The 26,400-nt window shown below is 44.2% G+C and overlaps 1 protein-coding gene across 15 annotated transcripts in view; it reads right to left on the minus strand.

The window, feature by feature from the left end:
* Window positions 1–26,400, minus strand: part of KIAA1217 (KIAA1217 ortholog) — a 325,812-nt gene that overhangs the window by 61,239 nt on the left and 238,173 nt on the right. For 14 of the 15 annotated variants that reach the window (XM_012537154.3, XM_004280956.3, XM_012537155.3 and 11 more), the window contains one exon: window positions 15,305–16,137. In XM_012537154.3, the coding sequence (XP_012392608.1) occupies window positions 15,305–16,137 (833 nt within the window). Of the gene's footprint in view, window positions 1–15,304; window positions 16,138–21,693; window positions 21,713–26,400 lie in introns of those variants that run through there. The other variant, XM_033407873.2, reaches the window with a different exon arrangement.

The following is a 26,400-nucleotide window of genomic DNA, read 5'->3' on the forward strand; positions in this document are numbered from 1 at the left end:
TAACCTTACACCTAAAGCAACTATAGAAAAAAGAACAAAGAAAACCCAAAGTCAGTAGAAGGAAAGAAATCATAAAGATCAGAACAGAAATAAATGAAATAGAAATGAAGAAAACAATAGCAAAGATCAATGAAACTAAAAGTTGGTTCTTTGAGAAGAGAAACAAAATTGATTAACCTTTAGACAGACTCATCAAGAAAGAAAGGAAGAGGATGCAAATCAATAAAATTAGAAATGAAAACAGCAATCACAACTGACACTGCAGAAATACAAAGGATTATCAGAGACTACTACAAACAACTATATGTCAATAAAATGGACAACCTGGAAGAAATGGGAGAAATTCTTGGAAAGGTACAATTTTCCAAGAGTGAACCAGGAAGAATTAGAAAATATAAACAGACCTATCACAAGTAATGAAATTGAAACTGAAATTAAAAATCTTTTTCAACAAACAAAAGTCTAGGACCAGATGGCTTCATAGGCAAATTCTAGCAAACATTTAGACAAGAGCTAACACCTATCCTTCTCAAACTCTTCCAAAAAATTGCAGAGGGAGGAACACTCCCAAATTCGTTCAACGAGGCCACCATCACCGTGATACCAAACTAGACATTATAATACACCAAAAAATTACAGATCAATGTCACTGATGAACATAGATGCAAAAATCCTCAACAAAATACTAGCAAACAGAATCCAACAACACATTAAAAGGATCATACACCACGATCAAGTGGAATTTATCCCAGGAATGCAAGGATTCCTCAATATATGCAAATCAATCAATGTGATACACCATATTAACAAATTAAGGAATAAAAACCATATGATCATCTCAACAGATGGAGAAAAAGCTTTTGACAAAATTCAACACCAATTTATGATAAAAACTCTCCAGAAAATGGGCATAGAGGAAACCTACCTCAACATAAAGGCCATATATGATAAACCCACAGCAAAAGTTATTCTCAATGGTGAAAAACTGAAAGCGTTTCCACTAAGATCAAGAACAAGACAAGGATGTCCACTCTCGCCACTCTTATTCAACACAGTTTCGGAAGTCCTAACCATGACAATCAGAGAAGAAAAAGAAAAGGAATCCAAATTGGAAAAGAAGAAGCAAAACTGTCACTGTTCGCAGGTGACATGATACTATACATAGAAAATCCTAAAGATGCCACCAGAAAACTATTAGAGCTAATCAATGAATTTGGTAAGGTACAGGATACAAAATTAATGCACAGAAATCTCTGGCATTCCTATACACTAATGATGAAAAATCAGAAAGAGAAATTAAGGGAACAATCCCATTTACCACTGCAACAAAAAGAATAAAATACCAAGGAATAAACCTACCTAAGGAGGCAAAAGACCTGTACTCAGAAACTATAAAACACTGATGAAAGAAATCAAAGATGACACCAACAGAGGGAGAGATACACCATGTTCTTGGATTGGAAGAATCAATATTGTGAAAATGACTATACTACCCAAAGCAATCTACATATTCAATGCAATCCCTATCAAATTACCAACAGCATTCTTCACATAATTAGAACAAAATATTTTACAATTTCTACGGAAACACAAAAGACCCTGAATAGACAAAACAATCTTAGGAAAAACAGAGCTGGGGGAATCAGGCTCCCCGACTTCAAACTATACTATAAAGCTACAGTAATCAAGACAATATGGTAATGGCACAAAAACAGAAATATAGAACAATGGAACAGGATAGAAAGCCCAGAGATAAACCCACGTACATATGGTCACTTAATTTATGACAAAGGAGCCAAGAACATACAATGGAGAAAAGACAGCCTCTTCAGTAAGTGGTGCTGGGAAAACTGGGCAGCTATATGTGAAAGAATGAAAATTAGAACACTCCCTAACACCATATGCAAAAATACACTTAAAATGGATTAAAGACCTAAATGTAAGACCGGGCAGTGTAAAACTCTTAGAGGAAAACAGGAAAAACACTCTTTGACATAAACCACAGCAAGATCTTTTTGACCCACCTCCTAGAGTAATGAAAATAAAAACAAAAATAAACAAATAGAACCTAATTAAACTTAAAACCTTCTGCACTGCAAAGGAAACCATAAACAAGACGAAAAGACAACCCTCAGAATGGGAGAAAATATTTGCAAAGCAGCAAAGGATTAATCTCCAAAATATAAACAGCTCATGGAGCTCAATATCAAAAAAAAACCCAATTAAAAAATGGGCAGAAAACCTAAATAGACGTTTCACCGAAGAAGACATACAGATGGCCAAGGAGGAACATGAAAAGATGCTCAACATCACTAATTATTAGAGAAATGCAAATCAAAACTACAATGAGGTATCACCTCACACCAGTCAGAATGGCCATCATCAAAAAATTTACAAACAATAAATGCTGGAGAGGGTGTGGAGAAAAGGGAACACTCTTGCACTGTTGGTGGGAATGTAAAGTGATACAGCCACTACGGAGAACAATATGGAGGGTCCTTAAACTAAAAATTGAACTATCATACGACCCAGCAATCCCACTACTGAGCATATACCCTGAGAAAACCATAATTCAAAAGGACACATGCACCCCAATGTTCATTGCAGCACTATTTACAATAGCCAGGTCATGGAAGCAACCTAAATGCTCACTGACAGACAAACGGATAAAGAAGATGTGGTACATATATACAATGGAATATTACTCAGCCATAAAAAGGAACAAAATTGGGTCATTTGTAGAGATGTGGATGGACCTCGAGCCTGTCATACTGAGTGAAGCCAGAAAAACAAATATTGTATATTAACGCATTTATGTGCAATTTAGAAAAATGGTACAGAGGAACCTATTTGCAGGGCAGATATAGAGACACAGGCATACAGAAGGGACATGTGGACCCACGGGGGGAAGGGGAGGGTGGGACGAATTGGGAGATTAGCATTGACATATATACACTACCATGTGTAAAACAGCTAGCTAGTGGGAACATGCTATAAAGCACAGGAAGCTCAGCTTGGTGCACTGTGATGACCTAGATGGTGGGATGGGGGAGGCGGGAAGGAGGGGATATATATACATAGAGCTGATTCACTTCATTGTACAGCAGAAACTAACACAACACTGTAAAGCAATTATACTCCAATAAAATAAATAAATAAAAACAAATAAATAAAACAAAGGGCTTACCCTGGTGGAATTTACATTCTAGGGGTTGAAAGTAATGGTACAACATAGTAAAAAAAAAAAAAAAATATATATATAGATATAGATATAGATATAGATATAGATATATATCGCTGGCCAAAAAGTTCCTTCGGGTTTTTCCATACAATATCACCGAAAAACCTGAATGAACTTTTTAGCCAAGTCTATATATATATATGTATGTACATATATATACAGATATTACTTGTTTATAATGTAATATATTATTTGTCATATCGATATACTAATCATACGGTTATGTGTATGTGCACAGGTACGTGTGTAGGTGTGCCTTGCTGAGCTCATGGCCTTCGGGTGAAGCCCTGACGTCAGGGAGGAGCCATCCAGGTAGATGAAGGTGGAAGGAAGCACAAGGCAAAGGAAGAGTAAATGCAAAATGCCAGAGGCAAGAAAAGTCCCAGGAAGTTCAAACACAGGAAGCCAGTGAACGAGGTCACGGCAGGAAACGTAAGCAGCTGAATGAACTTGGCACACAGAGGAAACACGGCCCGCCTTCCCCCAAGGGGCTCCCACCCCTTGTTAAATAGAGGCGCCCCTTCTCTTCACCCCCATAACCCAAGGAGAACCGCATCCTGCCAGATGCAGAATTCTAGACTCACACAATTGTCTAGTTAGAAGGAACTTATTTTAGACGCCCCTGGTTTTCTTTCCATTCTGGTCTGGTGATCTTGACTGAAGCAAAAAAAAAAAAAAAAAATGTGTGGCAGGCCCAGCAGGCTGGGCAAAGCTCAGCCACGCCCGGGCCTGCGCTCCTGACGGGCACAATGGCTGACTTCCGTGAGGGGAGGTTTCTGCGCAGCATAGCAACTGCACCTGGAAAAACTCCAGGTCGCCTTTAATCTATTTCACAACCCACTGTCTGGGCGGGCTGTTCTGGCTGAGACCAGAATACGGACCTAAGCCAGCCTCTGGACACACAGTGCCTCAGACACACAGTCTCCAAACGGCCCGTGCGCTACTGCTCCTTTATGCAAAGGGGCTATGGCTTCACGGTGTATGTCATAAAGTCTCTTATTTATGGAGAACTTTCCAGTTCACAAAGCAATTTTACACCCGTTTTCATTTCAACAGAACCCGTAGGAGGTCCTAGTTGCCATCCCCTGGTCACAACAAGGACACCGAGGCTTACTGGCAAGGCAGGGTCTAAGGAAACACAGCTGGTCACGTGTACCCCCTCCCCCATCCAGGGCTCCCAGCAGGGCTCTGGGCCACCTCCTGTGACTCACCCACCATCTGGGGTGAGGCTCCACTTCCCAGTTGACGAGCGCCTTCACTCCCCAGGGCAAGCCTACACCCTGCCTTATGATATCATGTGCTTTGCATTTTCTTCCTCTTCCCTGAGGGCAATTTTTAATATTCCTGCTCTGGAAGTGACAGAGCAGTTTTTTTTTTTTTTTGTACAGGTACAAACCAGTATGAGTAGCTGTTTGTTCACGTTCTGGCTACTTGAATACAGACCTGTATTTGACCTTCCAATGAGTGAAGGTATCAGAGGATACGGGGTGATGGTCTCTTGAGTGATCCTACGGGGGCTGCAGAAGGAAGCTCCCCACTCCCACCTGTTTTTTTTTAATAATAAATAAATTTATTTATTTATTTTTGGCTGCATTGGGTCTTCGTTGCTGCACACGGGCTTCCTCTAGCTGCGGCACGCAGGCTTCTCATTATGGTGGCTTCTCTTTGTTGCGGAGCACGGGCTCAAGGCGTGCGGGCTCAGTGGTTGTGGCTTGCGGGCTCTAGAGCACAGGCTCAGTAGTTGTGGCACATGGGCTCAGTAGTTGTGGCTCACAGGCTCTAGAGCACAGGCTCAGTAATTGTGGCACAAGGGCTTAGTTGCTCTGCAGCATGTGGGATCTTCCTGGACCAGGGCTCGAACTCATGTCCCCTGCATTGGCAGGCGGATTCTTAACCACTGTGCCACCAGGGAAGCCCTTCCCACCTGCTTTTGATCCACAGATTCTCAGGGTGGACTCCAAAGAGATAAGATGATGATTCCTAGGGAAAAGAAGGAAGGCATTTCCTATACTTGGTCTCTCTCATGGGTTTTTCTTTCTCTTTCTCTCTTTTTTTTTTTTTGGTCTTCTTAGATCCCTGTGCTTGTTGCAGGAGTAGGGACACACTGCCTTTATTACAAAGACAAAAAAACCTGAGGCTGCATGATACTGAAAACATCATTTGACCAGAGAAGTAGCAATCATTGGTCCTTTGGGAAGTGTCCTGTTTCTCCTTCTAAAAGTCTGCAATTAAGAGATCGAACCCCTTCATCCTACATTGTTGGTGGGAATGTAAATTGGTGCAGCCACTTTGAAAAACAGTTAAAAAACTAAAAATAGAGTTGCCATATGATCCAGCAATCCCACTCCTGGGCATGTATCCAGAAAAGATGAAAAGTCTAATTCAAAAAGATACATGCACCCCTGTGTTCATAGCAGCACTATTCACAATAGCCAAGACATGGAAGCAACCTAAACGTCCACTGACACATGAATGGATAAAGATGATGTGTTACATACAGACAATGGAATACTACTCAGCCACAAAAAAGAATGAAATAATGCCATCTGCAGCAACATGGATGGACCTAGAGATTATCACACTAAGTGAAGTAAGTCAGACAAAGACAAATACCATATGATATCACTTACATATGGAATCTAAAATATGACACAAATGAATTTATCTATGAAACAGAAATAGACTTACAGAGAACAGACTTGTGGTTGCCAAGGGGAAAGGGGGTTGGGGGAAGGATGGATTGGGAGTTTGGGATTAGCAGAGGCAAACTATTATATATAGGATGGATAAACAACAAGGGAACTAACTATATTCGATATCCTGTGATTAAACCATAATGGAAAAGAATATGAATCACTTTGCTGTAGAGCAGAAATTAACACAACATTGTAAATAACTATACTTCAAGAAAATAAACTTAAAAAAAAGAGATTGCATCCCTTCAGCTCTGAAGATGGACAGGGAGAAAGAGTAGGTATCACTGGCAATACATGTTGGCCCTGTAAGAGTCAATAAAGACTTTTTAAGACCCACAATTTTTGGAAGTTCAAATTAATGCTTAGACCTATAGCTGTATTTAATCACTTCCCTCATGAAAAATCAAGTCCAAAACTCAAATAAGGACAAGTGTAATCTCTGTAAACTCCACCAGAGAGCAGGACAACTAATCACAAGAGGGGTTAAATGGCTGGGACATCATGGCAGCCCTGGATTATTCAGCTGCTGGGCCGTCAGGCTATTTTTAGATGAGCCCCGTCTTCAGGTTGGGTCATAGTCACGCCAATTCTGCAGTGAGTTGATCTTGCCAGGCTGAACCTGTACCTAAACATTTATTCCTCTTCTCTTTGAAGAAAGACGTTTTAGTTGGCAAGGAAAGGGGCTTATCTGAATCTCACAGAATTTAGGTTGCTCTTAGTTTCCGGTTTCAGACCTAAGGCGCCTGATGGACAGCACCTCGTGAATATTCAGAGGAGATACAGGGGTGCGTTTTAATGTCACCTAATTAGTGACAGAGGATGGCTTTCCCTTTTGAGAAACTGATTTGTTTAAAGTAACACAGAGCTTGTGGCAGTCATTCCACCGGTATTTTTGATAGAATATCCCTTGGATAAGAGTAGGGCTAGCTTCAGACATTTGTCAGTTGGCTGAATATCACGTTTATCAGACAGCTCTTGAATGAACTCAGCAGCCTAAGGAATGACTAGCAAATATGACTTAACCATAAAGTTATATTCCTGTGAATGAAATCGTAATTCAATTTATCAGCACCTATGTGCTCTGAGACTGCCAAAACAGCATATCTAGATGTCATTTTTATAGGAAGCATAATGGAAGAAATACAGCAAATTTTGAATAGAGACCAATCTGTCTTTCCAAATGGTATCTTTTCATTCCATTATGTAAATTCCTTAAATGCGAGTCCATCTTGGCATTCTCATGAAGGCTTCCAGCCCAGCCTAAGTTCAGGAAAATGCTCCCATTTCTGAACTCACAGCAATCACTCTCTGTATCACTTCTTTGGAATTAATTATGTACAAGCCGTCCCCAAATTATGGTAGGCTTGTAACTGCAAAGTTTTCGTCTACTTTCATTGTTTAGAACTTGGAATAACATGGTGGTTGGATTTCCAGCTGGCCCATGGAAGCCTCTTTAACCTACAGTGTATTATTAGTCCTTTCATTGTTCCTCATTGTTTTCAAGGAAAACGTGTCCTGACTTTCCAGCTGAACTTGGGAGATGCTGGGAACAGATCTCCCCCTGCACCTCCAGCCTCAGGGAAAGACACCGTCCCCCTTAGTGACTTGTAAAGGCTCCTCTCTTCTCTCCACTTCACCAGGAGACACTGCCGCTCTTACGGTGACAAGATCATCCCTGGGCAACACCTACGAATGCAATCCTATTGTTGGGATTGTTCTTAAAAACCAGTTATTTAATAAGCATTCGTAGCTCAGAAGCTTCCTGCGCTTAACCGTGGCATAGCTTACACGTTCGTATTATGCTTTTAATGTTTTATGACTGTCTTCCCCAGTTCGTATTCCTTGCAGGTGGGGACACATCTAAGTTTCCTTGTACCCTGCAAAGCAATCAGTCCCCAGCTAAGCACACAAAGAGCTCAATAACCATGTATTGATCCCTAATTAGAGCTACCCAGGAAAGCAATTCAGGCAATAACTGAATCGGTCAGGCACTGTTAGGCATCAAAACAGGCATCAGATAACCTAATAATTTCAGCGCTACCCGGTTTGGCATCCGTCATACAGCTCAGGTGCAATTTTAAGAAGATGCTGTAATCCTGGCTTGTCTCTTGGCACCTGGTCCCAAGACAATGTACGACCCCCACTATTCTCCTGATAGGGACTGAAAAGTGGCTTTGAGAGCCTACACATTCTCAACTGGATCTTTCATCCCACCTAATTCCATTCTCTGTGCGCACTTACTTTTACTCTCTCCTGTATCCCCCGCCCACCTGCTTTATATTCTTCCTAGCATTATAGTTAACAATTTGTCTCCCTGCTTCCTCTGGCACAGTCCTTGTCCTACCATTTCTGTGTATTCACCTCTGGGCTTAGTAGCATTTAGTGGAGTGCTTTGTTCAAAGTAGGAACTCGGCACTTATGCTACGCCAGGCATGGCACAAGGCACTTAACTGTAATGAGTTGCTCCATCCTATGAGGTAGGTGCTATTATTATCTCTATTTTACAGATGAGCAAGCTGAGGCAGAGCAAGACTCAGTGATCTGTCAAAGTTTACAACTGCTAACAAGTGTTAGCACAGGCACTTGAACCCAGGCTATCTGGCTTTGGAGACCATGTTCATAAACGTGGCACGTGACTGCCTCTCAATGAATGACTGATCACAGGTTGGTTGAACCAAAGATAACAGCAAGTTCTAACAATAATGAAGCTGCTTTACCACGAGGGAAAGGGTAGAACTGAGCTAATCATCACCAAGATCCACGTTTTGGATTTGACAGCATTTCACAATGTCTGGAGACATACATCTTCGGTTGTTGCGACTGGGGCAGCATTTCAGGGGAGTTTGCTACTGGCATCTAGTGGGATGCGGGGAGGCTGGAGATGCTGCTCAACATCGTATAATGCACAGGACAGGCCCCAAATACCAAGCGTGCAGAAGTTAAGAAACCTTGCTCTGGGAAGGTCCCAAGTCTAACTACTTACAAGACCGTCTGATATAGCTCCCTTTTGACTATACAATCAGGAGAAAGAAACAAATTAACCATTCTTTTTCAGAATCACCTCTCTAGCAGGATATCTAACATAGTTTAGAAAATCTTCAAAGGTATGCCAGGCACTGTGAACATTTTAAATGACACAAATATGAATTCAGACTTTCAATTAACCTGTAAACCGAGGATGTATCCTATTCCTCAAAGCTACCAACACAATAATACTTCATGCTCATAAAATGAGAAAGTGATGTTAAATGATTAAGAACAGACCCAAGCTACCAGTTAGCATGCAGGCTTCCTCCTGTACATAGAAATTTTCCTTCCCTTTCATTCTAAGGCACGGGATTCTACTTCTCTAAATCTGCGATGCCTTAGAAATCACAGCAGCTGTCATGTGGCTTCTTTTCCTCCACATACAAGTGCCCAGACAGGCAAGAATCTGCTCCCAAGTGAATTCTTGACTAGTCTGTTGAATTTAGCTACTGTAGGTGCAGAACAGTGTAAAAAGTATGATCTCAGTTCAAGTTTACCATGTCTTGAAAAATACTTTATTAGGAGGAATCTGTTATACATTTGGAAGGAGAGCTATTAGTCACTTTGCAGTGAGCACCCTTGAATTTTGAGTGTTATTTCGATAGAGATATTTCACATTATATGAGCCGGGCTATAAATACAAAATAGCAAAACATAAATGTCCTAGCGTTTTACAGTTCTTAAGGGCTGTTTTATGTGCCATGGATAGGGATGATGATGCTGTTTAATGAAGTAATTTTATAACCTTGGCAAGACACAGCCTCACGCCCACAGTCACCTGTCACACACTGTCTCCCTTGCACAGGGCCTCTTAGTCACATGGACCCACTCTCTTCCTGGAGGCCTTGCTGAAAGGAAATCATCTGGGTAAAACCACCTCAGCACTCAAGGTCATTTTCCTTCTAGAAGCTCAGACTTGAGAATTACAGTCAGAATACAGTCCATATTCGCAGGCTTTGCGACCTCAGTTTCAACCAACCGCAGAAAGAATTTTGCAGATTGGTTGAATCCGTGGATGTGGAACCACGGATATGGAGGGCTGACTGAACTATGCCCTTTTAAATAAGGGACTTGAGCATCTGCGGATTTGGGTATCCACGGGCTCCCGGAACCAATCCCCATAGATACTGAGAGACAACCATACTATTCTGAAGGTCAAAGCAGTTGTAATCCGCTTTCCTACCCCAAAGTCCATGGCCGTCTTGGGAGGAAGATGCTACCATCATATATGTTCTACACTATTTTTTCCAGATCTCCTATATATAATTTGTCACCGCTAGATGCTTTGTGGAAGCATCTTTATAAGAGATGCCAAATTCATTAAATCGAAGCACATGAGCTACGTACAAGATCAAGGGGAAATTACTTTGTCTTTAACTCATTTTCAAGTCAATAGAGCTATTACAAAATTGCGTTCAAAAGAAAAAAAAAGCTACCGTTGGAAGTTTCCTGAGTACAGATGAGAAAGAAAATTTTTCTCTCTGATTTCAAACACTCTGCAGTTAATGGGCTATTTCATAGAAGTGCTCTTCTGAAGAGTATATGAATCCAGCAGTGCCCAAAAGAAAGTATCTCTACAGATTTCTCAGTCTCCCTCCTGTGTTTTTGTAGCTTCACATCTTAGAAGTAAAATTTCACTTGAGAGTTTCATATAAAAAACACTCAGATTTGCTTTTTAATATTATGAAATTGCAACAGAAATTGGTTTGACACGTTATAGGACCCTGTACTCATGAAGTTACTTTTAGGGGTTGAAGCTTCTTTACAAATATTTACTTGCACAGACTAAATATACCTAAAATAGCACCACTGTATAGGTGTAACAATGGATTATAATTGTGTGCTTCAGTAATTGTTTCTGGTGTTCTTGTTTTTAAAATTTTCTTTGACATGGTACTCACATTCATTTTTTTCAAAATAAAATCTACCAAGAGTGTTCTCTTCTTTCTTCCCCTATCTCTGCATAATTCTGCTAATATACTAGCTGGGACAGTTATATTTTAAATGACATGTATATATTTAGCAGCATAATTATGCAAATTCTACCATGTTGATGATTGTAAATATCCTTTCAGAGCAGCTACTTAGCATTTTTTTTTTTTTCTCGCGGTACGTGGGCCTCTCACTGCTGTGGCCTCTCCCGTTGCAGAGCACAGGCTTCGGACGCGCAGGCTCAGAGGCCACGGCTCACGGGCCCACCCGCTCCGCGGCATGTGGGATCCTCCCGGACCGGGGCACGAACCCGCATCCCCTGCATCGGCAGGCAGACTCTCAACCACTGCGCCACCAGGGAAGCCCAGCTACTTAGCATTTTGTCCTGGTTGAAATGCTTCGAATTCACTCCCAAATTCACTTCTCTGCTGGGTGAAGGTGGGGCTCACAGTTCTCACCCAGCAGGCAGAATACTGCACAGCGGTAAAAAGTATGGATTCCTTAATGTACCTGGACATTCTATGCCACTTACTGGCTTTGTGACCTTGGGCAAGTTACTTAACCTCTCTGAGCTCTGTTTCTGCATCTGTAAAATAGGGATGATGATAGTACATACCGCACTGGATCGTCATGACGATTACATCGGATGATGTATGGAAACTACTTAACATCACGCTTGGTCCATAAAAGACTCTCAATAAATGATAGCTATCGTCAGTGTTCTTATATTACCCAGCAGGACTACATTTCAGCCTAGACATCCAGCTTTCCAAGAGTTTACAATTGCAGCTGAAAAAGAGGAAGTATGGCGCATTCCGACCTGTCCAGGTAACAGTGGGGTGGTCGGTAGCAGTGTTAGCAGCACGATGTCCAGACTCAAGTGTTTACTCGAGAATCATTCTTTACATACTTTTGTCATGTGCCTGGGTTGAGTCAGTGGGAATGTTTAGGTGTTTCAGTAATACCAACTCTAAACGTAGACAGTGTGTGTGTGTGTGTGTGTGTGTGTGTGTGTGTGCGCGCGTGCGCACACGCGTGCGCGTGTGTACGGCTACAGGAGAAGGGAATCTAGCCTGTGGTGAGAAATCACCTAGACAAGATGTGAGATAAAATTTCTTCTCTGCTATTTCACATTTACAGGAATGAATTCAAAAATGTGAAATCATATTCTGAATTACAACCATATGTCAGAATACGGCAGTGATCATGACAGTGTATTTTAGGTGAACATTAATCTTTAGTCAACTTTCCTAATCCTTGTTTTTCTAGAAATAAGAACTTGGATTTTCTAAAAGGAGTTGCTAACACATAAGACAGAAACCCATAGCGTTTTCTGAGCTTTCTTAAAAAACAGAAACCTGAGGAAGCAGAGGCCCTGAAAATATACCGATGCTACCGAAGGCTAAAATTCTTCAAGACTCTGATCAGGGAGCAGTACAGAGGCAACTCCACATAGCAGAGGGCCCTTCATTTTGGTCCCACCCATAACCCAATCCTGGGAACTGGGTTCAGTGATGTTCAGTTATATGCACGTGGTAACCACATGCGTGACGATGAACTAGGTGCTGAGCGAGAAGCCAGACGCCATCGTTGGCCAGAGCGTGCCTGGCGCTCAGCAGGGTGCATGTGGCTTGATGTGATAAACAGTGGAATCAAGCTCACGATCATCTCATTCCCACGAGGTGGGTCAGCAGGGTGGTGGGGGAGGACGGATTCTGGCCCTGGAGATGGACAGTTCTTATTTTTTCCTGGACTAAATTCTTATGACTCCAAGTCCCTTCCTATCAGTGACACACATTTCCCAACCAGTGCCTCACAGTCCACCGGGGCAGATGTGTTACCCTTTCTTAGAAGCACAGGGTGCAAGCTCCCTACAGCCTTAAGGCACGTCTTGGTGGACTTCCCTCTGGTTGTGACACTGGTCTGTTCAAAGAGCCTCAGTATTTATCCCACACCCCTCAGCTTTCTATGGTCGTGGGAGGCATCCCTTTCTTTGCTTCTTAGAATTTAACTTCCTAAGGACTTTGGCAAGGAGAGAATAAATACCTTTTTCCGAGTCTTCATTTTTCTTAGTCCTGCATGATCAAGCCTGTCATCGTTTTGTCTTGTTTCCCATGCAGATTTTTTAATAGGAACTATTCTTGGAGACAGTTTACATCAACTCTACCCACTTGCCATTGGCCAGAACCCACTCACATGGCCACACTTAACTGCAAAGGAGGCTCAGAGATGCAGATAGTTTTGTGCCCCAGAGGAAAAGAAAATACGGTTTGGTAACCACATAGCCTTGTCTCTGCCATCATCTATTCTTCTCTCAGCAAATACCTGTTTCATCCTTCTTTCCACACAAAGAATGTATACCCTCCCTCCACAAGGGAAACAATGCAAAGTCTCATTCTGTCACGGAATCCAGCGCCATGTACAGGATCTCTGGGAAACGTGCAATCTGCCCCATCGGTATCAGATGTGGCTCCTGCTGACCTTGCAAGCAGTTAACTAAAAAGCCAAGTTACCTGTAGCCCTCACAACCAGTACTACAGCAGCGGAGCAAAGACAATTTGTAACCTCTTGTTCCTTGAATATTTGGTAGCTCTTGTCTATAAACCACTTCACTCTAGTTCAAGCCAGTCACTGTTGCTGTTTTTTTGTTTGTTTGTTTTAACCATACGTGGGCCTCTCACTGCTGTGGCCTCTCCCGTTGTGGAGCACAGGCTCCGGACGCGCAGGCTCAGCGGCCACGGCTCACAGGCCCAGCCGCTCCGCGGCATGTGGGATCTTCCCGGACCGGGGCACGAACCCGTGTCCCCTGCGTCGGCAGATGGACTCTCAACCACTGCGCCACCAGGGAAGCCCACTGTTGCTGTGTTTTTTTTTTTAAACTGTGTAGAGAGGGTTAGAGCTTTTTGGTACATTGATGATCCCCCAACTTCCAGGTTTATTCTCTTTCCATCTTCCTGGAATCTTTCTTCTGGAACCAGATAAGAGATGGCCCTTTCATGATAAAATTCTGCCAGTGAGGACAGAGCGTTCCAATTTGTGTGATTAAGATAGTGATATACCATCACATTCCAGTCACAATTTTGGCCTTCTTTTTACAAGGTCATGTAGTAGAAAGTGACATGACCGGTTTTGGTAAGGAGGATGGAACAGTGCTTCCAGTGATGTACTGAGTGGCTGAATATCTGAATTTTATTTCTCATGCGCCTTCTGAATTCCCATATGACAACAGGTCAAATGCTTAACCTCCTTCGGACTCAGTTTCTTTGACTAGATTTTTATGATTATAATTATTATGTTGCCTTCTGTCAGCCAGTTCAGGGTAGAGAAATCCCCTCTATCAAGAGTAGCTTTTCTGGGGCTTCCCAGGTGGTGCAGTGGTTAAGAATCTGCCTGCCAATGCAGGGGACATGGGTTCGATCCCTGGCCCGGGAAGATCCCACATGCCGCGGAGCAACTAAGCCCGTGCGCCACAACTACTGAGCCTGCGCTCTAGAGCCCACTTGCTGCAACTACTGAGCCCGCGTGCCTAGAGCCCGTGCTCCACAACAAGAGAAGCCACCACAGTGAGAAGCCCGTGCACCACAACGGAGAAGCCCCCGCTCGCTGCAACTGGAGAAAGCCCGCACAGCAACGAAGACCCAACGCGGCCAAAAATAAATTAAAAAAAAAAAAAGATTAGCTTTTCTATTACTCTACAGACTTGAGGGTTTTCAAGATGTAGTATGAAGGTTCTGGGCTGGTAAATTATAAACACATGTAAACTTAAAAAGAAATTTAAATTCCTGGAGTGTCACATCCACTAGAAAAATTTTGCTGATCTCTGTACCACTCCTGAATGAGTATTACATCAACACCATCCTATTTTTATGCAAATTCATGTTTTTATCACCCTGGATGACACACCCTTTTCATTTCTCGTAACCAGATGAGTAAACAAAATTGCACTTCACAAGGAAGAACAAAAACCGCCATTTCAAACAGTTAACACTGGAACCGCTCACTCACTTTCCGTGGGAGATCAGTTATGATCAGCTTTTGATGATTTGTCTGAATGGTTTCTGAAATCATAATTTTCTTCTCAATTATTCAGATTTACATTAACGATGCTGCCGTTAGATCCACACTCGGGAGGCCCGTTCTGACCTCTCTTGTTGGGGTGCCTGCCTGCCTTTAGCCTGGCTACTTACTGCCCAGCCTCACTCGACCACCGGATTTAGAAACTCTCTGCTGACAACAGCCCTCTGGTCCTATTCTTCCTCCCCTACCCCGCAGCGGCCAGTACCCACAGGGCACAGTGCTCAAGGCCGGCGCTCAGCTGACCACTGTTCTCTTGGTTCGACTTCTGTAAAGCAGCCCTCAAAACCAGCACGTGGGCGTGGCCCACCCTTGGCCACCCTCACCGCCTTACCTGGTCTCTCTGTCTTTGGGTATCGTAGCCGTGCTATAAGCAAACACTTGCTTCTCAACTAGAGGAGGGCCGAGGTCCACAATTCCGGCTAATCCTGGAGTCGTCCGTGGCTTCTCAATGTACACCAAGGTGCCGGGCTCCTTTTTGAAGGCCTGGCGGCTGGGTGAGACCCGGTCTGACTGCATGGTGTGGGAGGGCCCGTGGGCGTTATGGAGACCGTGCATCTCCACCATCCTCAGGTCACTGACTCGGTGAGGAGAGGCCGGGGGCGTTTTGGAGCCCAGAGTAGGCAAGAGGCTCTCTGGATACTTCCTTGACTTCTGTCTGTACAGTGACTGCTCCATGTGCATTTCCGCTTGCAAAGAAGGGTTGCAGTAAGCACTGGCTGAACGAACTGCGGCGCGGTGATACCCGATGATGTGATCGGGGAGATCCAGTGGGTGCCCGCCGTGCGAAGAGGCTATGCTCATCCTCCCCTCGTGATAAAGATAAGGATCGGCGTAGAAACCCTCGTTTCGGTACATCGCGAGGCTCTTGGAGCTCATGTCTTCATCTGGCTTCACGTCTCTTCTTTCCAAGATGGCGCTGGGGCTGGGAGAGATGGATCTGGAGACCGGCAGGCTGGAGAGTCTGTCCCTGGGGATGGTGGCGTTACCAGGAACGACCATCGGCCGGGTGCCTCCGTAAGGGATTCTGGATGGAGAGGGAGGCATGGAATGTGGCACAGGAGTGGACGGTGGAGAATTTGGAATGGCGTGGGGTAGAAGAGCTGCGGGTCCAGGTCGAGAGGCACCAGGGCCATCTCCTCTTGCATAAACGATTTCTCTCTGCATCTGAAAAGAAAGCAAGAAATTAGAAAATCTACTTTGATATTCATGTTTTTAGAGACATCTCAGTGTGGTTTCCCTGATGAAGCAGGCTGAAGAGTGGCCCCTGCAAGATGTCCACACCTTAATCCCTGGAACCTGTAACCATGTCCCCTTACAGGGCAAAAGGGCCTTTGTAGATACCCCCTGTTAAGGATGTTGAGTTGGGGAGATTATCCAGGTGGACCCAATGCAATCACAATCATGTGAAAGTAATGCAATGCATTCACTTATATGTGGAAGAGGCAGGAGGGTCAGCGTCATGGAAGGAGATGTGATGACAGAAGCGGAATCAGAGAGAGAGAATGGGAAGATGCTGTTACGGAGTCCAAGCTCGTACTGCTCGCCCCACAACAGGCCAATAAATCGACACGTGAGGTGTTGGGGCACGAAGAGTGACTTTATTTGGAAAGCCAGCAGACCGAGAAGACGGTGGACTCATTCCCCAAAGAATCATCTTGCCTGAGTTAGAATTCAGGCCTCTTTTATACTAAAAGGGGAGGGAGTGAAGTCAAACATTTCCTGCTTCCGGTCAGCCTCCAGGGGGAAGGTGTTAACTTCTTTCTCCCTGCAGAAAGGAATCACAGGTGGGCCTGGTCAGGATGTTTCCTGTGAGCTAAACAAAGGTATTTTCGCTTAATGCTCACTACCTGGGAGTCAGGGTTCCCAGAGATGGGCCATTATGTATATTTTAAGCTTATAGGCAATATCCCTTTAGTGACTAACTTGTAATAGAACACAAAAGGTTCTTCCCTATAATAATTCCCCATTGTCAATGTCCATTCCACAATCTTGTGGGAAAAGGGAGGAAGACCACTCTGGCTGGTTACTTCCTGTTGAACGGAGGTGATGAATATTCCTTAGAATCTTTTGTCAGCCTTTGTTTATCTACAACTATTTGAACACGATGAAACCTATTAGCACTTTGTTGTCTAATTCATAATTGAACTTGGGGTTTTGGTTCCAGTTCCTAATACATATAAATTCCTGTGCTATTTATTTGGACACAATTAAAGAAATTGGTTGCCCCTTCTCCAGCTGCAATGGAATTCCCATCTACTTCAGTTGGATGGGCAGACCTGTTGGAGTCAAACTCAGGAGCAGAGGTCAGTATAGAGCCCAAAGTTTTACTGTAATTGGCAACCGCTAGGTCTTTTAGCGTTTATAGATTCTCCTGCCTGGGCACACACCTGGAATGGAGTACCATACAATATTTTAAAGGTGTTTAATTTAAGCCTGCTTCTGGGAGCCACTGATCCACAGCATGGCAACTAGCAAGGTTATCCCAGGTTAAATGTCTCCTGGCGTTTTAGCAACGCTCCTTTCTGATATACGATTTTCTTGGGTTTTCCTGTTGATTGCCGTCTCTAGGATGAATGCAGTTTTAATGCCTTCATCCAAGTCAGGGGATAATTTCGCTAAGGAGGGCTTTAACCGCTTCAGAGAGTTTCTGTCCGGGTGGGATATGCTTCCACCGATCCTGAAAAGGTGTCCACACAAACACTAGGCAGGTATCTGAGATTTCCTGAGGCTCAAGGCCTTTGAGTAAATATTTGTCAGTCCTCGGTGGGGCAGGTTCCTCTGTGTTGAGTCCCTACCTGGGAGGTCTGACAGCAGTCTCTGGGTTATTTTTAAGACTCTGGGGGTAAGGGCTTGGTCTCCTTTTCTGGGATGGCTTAAAGCATGTTCTGGTGGGACTCAGATGTCACCCTATTGTGCTGAAAAACTTCAGGGTGAGGCCTGTCAGAAAGTCAATCAGGTCATCCCCCCACTGTCAATTTCACCCCTGGCTCCTGTGGGGAGTTGGGTACCTCAAGGCCAAGGGAGTCCCTGGGTCTCTTCATTCAGAGCATCCTCTCTACCATGAGAGGCTCTCACCTTCTACTGTTCTGTGTCAGCAGAGGGCAATCTGTTTTCCAGCGATGCTACTCCTCACAATAAGCGTATTGTTCCTTCCCCAGTCGTGGCCTACCTCTCCGGGTTACCTGCCTTCCAGGAAGCCAACGCCACTGCCAGAAAAGTGGCATTTCGTTTTGTATCTTTCCTCTGTTGTTGTTCCCTCAACACTTTCAAAGCAACATCTACCAACTGAGATGGGTTCATTCCAAATGTACCATCTAATCTTTGCAGTGTTCTCCTGAAATCCGAGGCACTCTGCCCCAAAAGGTCAAATTTACCATTCTAATATGTGCAGGGGCCTCGGGATCTGCATTAGTATGATGTGTGTAGGCCTGATAAATCCCTTCCAAAAATTCAGAGAGGTCTTCATGTGTTTTGCTGAATTTCTTGAATTTCGTTCCAACCCTTTTGCCTTGGTTTCCCCTTTCAAGGCCCTGCTAAGATGCACTAATGAGCAGTGCTCTCCTAAGGGCCTTCTTCCCTCACCGGGGTCCCCATCTGGTTCAGCTGTGGGCGCTGGCAAGTGGGCTTCAGGTGTAGAGCATCCTCTCTATAAGGAGGGCTGCAATCTTTCCAACTAAACAAGTTTGAGAAACCCAGCCGCAGGTCATTTCCATTTAGGCCCCCCATGAGATAATGGCGTAAGGAAAATACCCCTGTCCCAGAAGTGGCTCCAGGCCCAAATCCGGTGCCCTGTTGGGTCTTAGATGGCGATTCCAGACCAAGTCCCTGTGCCCCAGAAACTAGCACAGGATCTTGTTTTATTTTGTTCTCTTGGCTGCGCTGCACAGCTTGTGGGATCTTAGTTCCCCGACCAAGGATTGAACCCAGGCTACCGCAGTGAAAGTGCTGAGTCCTTAACCACTGGACCGCCAGGGAATTCCCAGCATTTTCTAATTGATCCTATAAGGAGGGAAGTCCTGGGCCCCAGTGTCAGGAACTGGGCCTGGATAGGAATGGAAGGTGGTGTAAGGGTTGGATATACTGGCGTAACGGCCAGAGCAGCTGGGACAGCCAGCTCAGCCAGAGGAGTTAAGGTCTGAGGCAACATGTCCTCTCATTCCCTTCCTTATTTTCCCTGGGAATAGTACAAATGCTTGCACATAAAGGAGTTCATCATTCTGGCCTGTTTCTTCACAAAATAGCTGGAGTGTCATTCAAAAGCCACTGTAAAACTATAGATAGCAACGGATCACCTAGCCGTTAAAAGGATGCCTTTTTGCCTTGGCATCAGCCAGCTGGGATTACAGTGCAACTGAATAGAAAACTGACTACTGCTGTGGCTATGACAATACGGTAATTACTAAAGTTATGACTGATATCATTTACCAGGATGTGCCAGAATTTTAGGAGTTCCATATAATTTCTGGAATATATATGTTAATAACATTTACCCATACAGTACAACCTAAGAAGTTTTATCACCACCCATTTGACAATGCCTCCCACGCAATTCCTCACACCAAATAAGCCCAATTAGTTTAACATTCCTCTCTCTGAGATGGAGAGAAAACAAGTAATTTGAGGTGTTCCAGAGACTCTCCAGAAAACCCCAACGTTAGCCAGAGGTCAAATGAATCCCACTTCGAACTTGATCTTTGGGACATCTGTCAAAAATATCAAAAGTTTTAACCGGAGATAAAAGATCCCAATGGCAAATACAGGTCACTTAAACAAAAACTCATGATCTATTACCAACAGGAGTTCAATATTTTAAGAAAACTTTGTCCTCTTAGAGAACCAAATTCAGATTTTGTACCACTTTACCTTCAAGATTGATTTATTTATCTATTTATTTATTTATTTAGCGGTACGCTGGCCTCTCACTGTTGTGGCCTCTCCCGTTGCGGAGCACAGGCTCCGGACGCACAGGCTCAGCGGCCATGGCTCATGGGCCCAGCCGCTCCGCGGCATGTGGGATCTTTCCGGACCGGGGCACGAACCCGCGTCCCCTGCATCGGGCAGGCAGACTCTCAACCACTGTGCCACCAGGGAAGCCCCAAGATTTATTTTCTTAATTAAGTTCAATCTTATCTTAGAACTAAGTTTAGTTTCAAGGTACGAAAATCTGGAGAGACTATTCCAGACAGACGTTTCCAGAACATTATTCCCATAGAGTTTAACCAAAACTCTTTACTTCATTTACCTTTATTTTATTTACTTAAAAGCTTTGTCACATTATTTTTCTTGCTGACAAACTTTTTAACAGGAATAATAAGGTCTTATTTGATTTCTAGTAAATCCAGGTACAATGAAAGTATTATACCTAATGTTGATGACTCTAATGACATACCTGTATCAAACCAACAAGCTTAAGCTAACTTTAACACCAGATATTAATTCAATACTGAATTTCCTAGATGACGAGAGCCTGAAACTCATTCTGGAGAGTTTCTTTTATATTTGAGTATTCACTTAAGCACGTAATTTCCTTTAAGCCAATTAAATAGAGCTCTTTTACAAATTTCTGGCGATGCCACACATCTATAACACACGTACAAACACACACAGGGATGTCGTAGTTCCCATTCCAAAATTTTAGCCATGAATCAAGTACAACAATGTAAAATGCATCAGTTACAAAAGATTGGATGCAGACGAGGTTTCTGGCAGATGGGGCAAATCAAGGTCACCTGTACAGATGGCTAAACCCTTTTTAGTAATATTTATGGAAAAGACTTATTTCTATTTGTAGCTTTTGGTGATTTTAAGAACCAAGTGGAAACGTTCTCTTCCTCGGAATGTCCCACTCTTGGACAAGAGCAGACAGGGTTTTTTTTCCCTGTTCCTTTTCTCCATCTGACATCAGTAAAAGTTTGAAGTATCACAAAACTGATTTGGCTGTAAACGGTACCAAACAAAATGAAACCCAAAACCCAAAGAACACACAGAAAATCCTAAATAAACCCTCAAGTTTGGTCTTGGGTTTTTACATATACCAACGACACAGGAGACCATAAATGACATAATTAACACAGCAAGGGTACCAGTACATGGTGCACAGGGCCCCAAGATAACCCTGCCTAACCCCCCTGTAGAGATCCTAACAGGTACTGCGGCTACGCACTATTGTAACAAAGTATCATCTTCCTCTGACACATGGCTTCAGAGCTGTAATCAGATCCCTTACCCAAAATGCACCTTAGAGAACTTTCTTCAGGAATAGTTGAAACATTCCCCATTTTTTTTTTTTTTCTTTTGCGCTACGCGGGCCTCCCACTGCTGTGGCCTCTCCCGTTGCGGAGCACAGGCTCCGGACGCGCAGGCTCAGCGGCCATGGCTCACGGGCGTAGCCGCTCCGCGGCACGCGGGATCCTCCCGGACCGGGGCACGAACCCGCGTCCCCTGCATCGGTGGGCGGACTCTCAACCACTGCGCCACCAGGGAAGCCTCCCATTTTTAAAGATAGAAATTCAACACAAACAAAACACAAACGGCACCACACACATGCTAGCGTCCAAAGAAACAAACCAGTTGACACATAGGGTAGAAGCCCAACAACTCCTTCCTCTCTCCAACAGGGTATCCCACTCAAATACAGAACACATTGGCTTATTCCGGAGAAAAGGCCCCAAACGAAGAGAGGAAGCACAGTTCTCGGCTGTACACACCGGAGCGACTTACCCTACTGCAAGCAAACTGTCGGCTCCCAGATGTCCATTCCTTGCTCCAACTGCCAAGTGCTGGGGCATCCGGTGCTGCTTCGAGGAACTCTAAAGGGAAGACCCTCAGGACAAGTGGGCCCGGCAGCTGCTAGGGCCTTACCGGAAAATTCCCCAACCGGGGCCGGCTGGCCAGGAGCAGCAAGGCTGCTGGATGGCTCCCCCAAATTTGTTACTGAATCCAAGCTCATACTGCTCGCCCCACGCCAGGCCAATTAATCAAGAGATGAGGTGTCGGGGCGAGGACTGGCGACTTTATTCGGAAAGCCAGCAGCCCGAGAAGACAACATACCCACACCCACCAAACAACCATCTTGCCTGAGTCAGAACTCAGGCTCCTTTTATACTAAAAGGGGAGGGCGTAAAGTCAAACACTTCCTGTTTCCGGTCAGCCTCCAGAGGGGAGGTGTTAATTTCTTTCTCCCTGCAGTCATTCACAGGTGGGTCTGGTCAAGACGTTTCTTGTGAGCTAAAAAAAAATTATTTTAACTTAATGCTTATTACCTGGGAGTCAGGGTTCCCAGAGATGGGCCATTATGTGTAATTTAAGCTTATAGGCAACATCCCTTTAGTGATTAGCTGGCTTGTAATAGAACACAAAAGGTTCTTCCCTATTACAAGTCTACACTGCTGACTCTGAAGATGGAGCAGAGCCATGAGCCAAGGAATGCAGCAGCCCCCAGCAGCTGGAAAAGGCAAAGAACGGGATTCTCCCATAGAGTCTTCGGAGGCAGTGTGGCACTGCCAACACCTTGGCATTGGCCGGTGAAACCATTCTGTATTTCTGACCTCCACAACTGGGAAATAACAAATTTGTGGTGTCTTAAGCTACTAAGTTTGTGGTAGTTTGTCAGAGCAATCACTGGAAATGAATATACCTGATGTAGAGCTCAACATTGTGGGGTCTGAGGGAAAAAACAGTGCAGTGGTTTAAATACTGAGGTCATAGCTTCTTAGAGACACTAAGAAACTATGTGGGTCTAATGTACCAAAAGGGCTAAACTGTCTCCTAAAGCTCATCTTGGGCACATTTTTCGAGTGGAGGCCCTGGAAAGTAGATAGTAAGCATCTTTCCCATCTTTTCAAGCTGATACAATATAGGGACATGGCCAGAGAGAGAAAGGAGATGCATGGGAAAAGTTTGGAGGGAAGTTTTACTCATTTGCTGATGCCTTACTATGAGAAAGGTCAGGAGGAAATAATGATTCAGGAGATGAGTGCAATTGGAGGCAAATGCATAGTAGGGATGGCAAGAGATAGACGAGGGAAGGGAACCCCAGGCATGGCGGGGAGGAAGAATGCTAACAGTACCCGCTCTGGGGCTGCCACGTGACGATGGTGAGCATGCTGGGAGAGGTCGTCATAAGCCCCGCAGTACTTGCCCAGGCAGCAGTGATTTCTGGGCTGTTTCATTACCACCCAGTTCAGGAGAGTTAGGACTCTCCCACTAGCTCTCCTTTAGAAGAAACAATGACTAAAGAATCAATAACTCAAGAATCATAGATACAGAAAACAGATCGGTGGCTGCCAGACGCAGGAGGTGGGTGCCCGGGGGGCTGGGGGTATGTGTGTGAAATGGGTGAAGATAGTCAAAATATACAAACTTGCAGTTATAAAATACATTTAAGTCCTGCGGATGTACGGTCCAGCATGGTGACTATAGTTAATAATACTGTATTGTATTTGAAAGTGAAGAGAGTAGATTTTAAAAGTGCTCATCACAAGAAAACAATCGTTAACTGTGTGGTGATGGATGTCAACTAGACTTAGTGTGGTCATTTTTTCGCAATATATGCATCTATTGAACCATTATGTTGTACCTCTGAAACTAATATAATGTTATATGTCAATTAGATCTTAATTTTAAAAAAAGGAAGCAAGTTAATGGCAAAAGAGGAAACTAATTTGCAAGTGCACTATTTTATTTAGCAAGGGGCAGAATCAAAAATACAAATGAATTCAGGATGTGAATAGGTGGTACTTTTTGTTTTGATCAAAGCCCAGGAGGGTCATGCTCACTGAGATTCTCCAAACGGCTACAAGGGAGGGGACGGACAGCCAGTGGCACCTCCCAAACTCTGTCTTCTAGTTTGATTTGTGCTATCACAGAAGCCACATTTCCATTTGGACTTCTCAGAGATGTGACAGACAAGGAGGGTATAAATGATTGGAGGGTGGGTGAGGTAGGGGCGTGAGGAGAGAGGAGATGGGCTCAAATGGACGAAAATCAAGATAAGCAGCTGAGAGACCCGTACTGTGGGTGAGAGAAGACATAGAAGAGGCAACAAGAAGAAGGCTGAAAAGGAAACAGAGCCCAATGCCCTGAAGACATGTTGATTCCTTACCTTATAAATTCATTCACTTAGTAAACAATATTTACCAAGCACTTGCTAAGAACCAAGCATGATTCTAGGACACAGCTCTAAACAAGCCCGTAAGTTCCTGCCCTGGAGGGGAACGTCCTGCTCTTGAGAGGATACATTCTTACCTACACCTGGTCACGAGGATGCAGGGGATGAACTGGCTGGTCTCCCACAGGCTTCCTCATCTTGTCACTGGAAGGACCCAGCAATGCAGAGTCCCTGACCCGGGGAGTTTTACACATTATGGTGGATTTCATAATAGAAATGACTGACAAAAAAATGCAGGCAAAATGCAAGTATTAGCAACCAAAAGGAGCCCTTTGAGGGGTACATTATCCAAGCACTACTGAACTGGCTCCTGACCCCCTAGGGGATCCCAGAGTATCCCAGAGTATGCAGGCTCCTCACTCGACGGTACAATTTTATCTCCACTACCCCTGCCTCCCCAACACACACACACACCACACAGACACACCATACACCACACGCACCACACACACGCACGCACACCACACGCATGCCACACGCACACACGCCACACGCACACACGCCACAGTAGACTAGTCTGTTCTCCCCCTCTAAACCGGACTTGGGATATCCTCAGGCTGTCCTCACCCCTGGGACCCTCACCCCAGTTCCTAGCCCCTGGGGAGTCACACCTAGGGTGAGGTCAAGGTCAGCCTCCAGTTGTGTCCGCTCCACCACATGGCCCAGTCCCGATGCTCCAGCCCACACACTCTCAAGGCTCAGGGGCTCACGGCCATAGACCAGGAGGGCATTCCCAAGGTCACTGTGCGGTAATATACCTGATTCCCATTCCAGAATGGCTGGAGCAACCATATAACCAAAGTTTTGTAGTAGATCAACACGGATCCTCTATAAATACCTCTCCCCCCCCCCCCGTCTTCCTCAATGCAGGGCTCAATGAAAAGAAAGGTCAGGCTCAGTGGTAAGCATGGCAGGGCTTCACAGGTGATAAAATACAAGAGGGACTGGCTCAGCCGGCGGTGCATAGTTGGCCAAATTCCCCACCCAGTCAGACCACACAATGCAATAATCAACCCAAACACACGTAAAGATATATTCAGACATGCCACTGTGTGTAAAGCATCACATGGTGCTCAAGGTCAACCAGGTGCAACAAATAGTAGGTACTGTTGTCATTATCGTTATTCATCCCCATTCCCCCCAAAATAGGGTTTCAAATGTCTAGAACCCACTTAGGATGAACAATAATCCTAACGGGGTTAGTCACTACTCCCTGTTCTCTCTTTCCTCCTCATCCGGCTTCATCTGGATTTGGGGGATCCTGAACCAAATGAACACATAGAGAACCCCCCCTTTTCTGGTAAGAGAGCAAAATGAGACATCAACATTCCTAGGAGTACAGAACTGTCTAGAAGAATAAAGAGTATTAATGAAAGAAAAATGTAAAGTTAAGTTTAATTAATAAAAATTTGAGTAAATTTCTTTTAAAACAACAGAGATGCCTGCGTAGGTCTTTTAAAAACATGTTTGGTGATGTGAAAAGAAATGGCTAGGAGGCACATTATATAACTAAGTGAAATGAAGTTATGTAAAATTTAAAATAAAACACATGCAAAAAACTTATTAGAAAAATCTCATTAGACTTTCTGGACGCCTTGTGCAGATGAATTCAGAAAGAAATGTAACAATTAATTACCAATAATTCAGATACACTGTGCATTCATATGGGAAATGCAGGTGATAGTAAAAATATTTAACATCCAACAGCCTGTATCTCATGAGTACCAACCAGCCAGAATGGGACCTCAGCCAACGAGGCTGGATCGTAGCCATAAGCAATGAACACTACGTACCTGATGGTAATGCTGTATGTCAGCCCTGCCTTGTCCACTTCAAAATAATCCTGCCATTATCCAACAGGGTCACTGAATGAATTGCTGTCCACCTGAGTTATCCACAGTGGAGGGGAATACAAGCGTTCTGCTATGCCAAAACAGGTCATCTAAGGTTGAATGTCTCCATCAATAGGGGTGACCTAGAGGTTGGAAGCCTTTGGCAAAATTCTTCTCTTGGTTTGCCAACCCAGGACTGACTTTCCAAGACTGAGTTTTGAGAAGAACCTTGATAATTTCATCCTTGGCTCTACATGGAGCCCAAGTAGAGAATGACATCATCTTCCCATGATATAGTAGGGAAATGTTTTAAACCTACCGCTTGAATAAACCCTTAAAATTAGGTAACTTGGGTTCGTACACTAAAGGATACAGAGCAACCAAAGGGAAATCACTCTTAGGATGAGGCAGACGGTGATGAAGAAG

This window comes from Orcinus orca, chromosome 2, assembly GCF_937001465.1.
Source record: "Orcinus orca chromosome 2, mOrcOrc1.1, whole genome shotgun sequence".
Taxonomy (NCBI): domain Eukaryota; kingdom Metazoa; phylum Chordata; class Mammalia; order Artiodactyla; family Delphinidae; genus Orcinus; species Orcinus orca.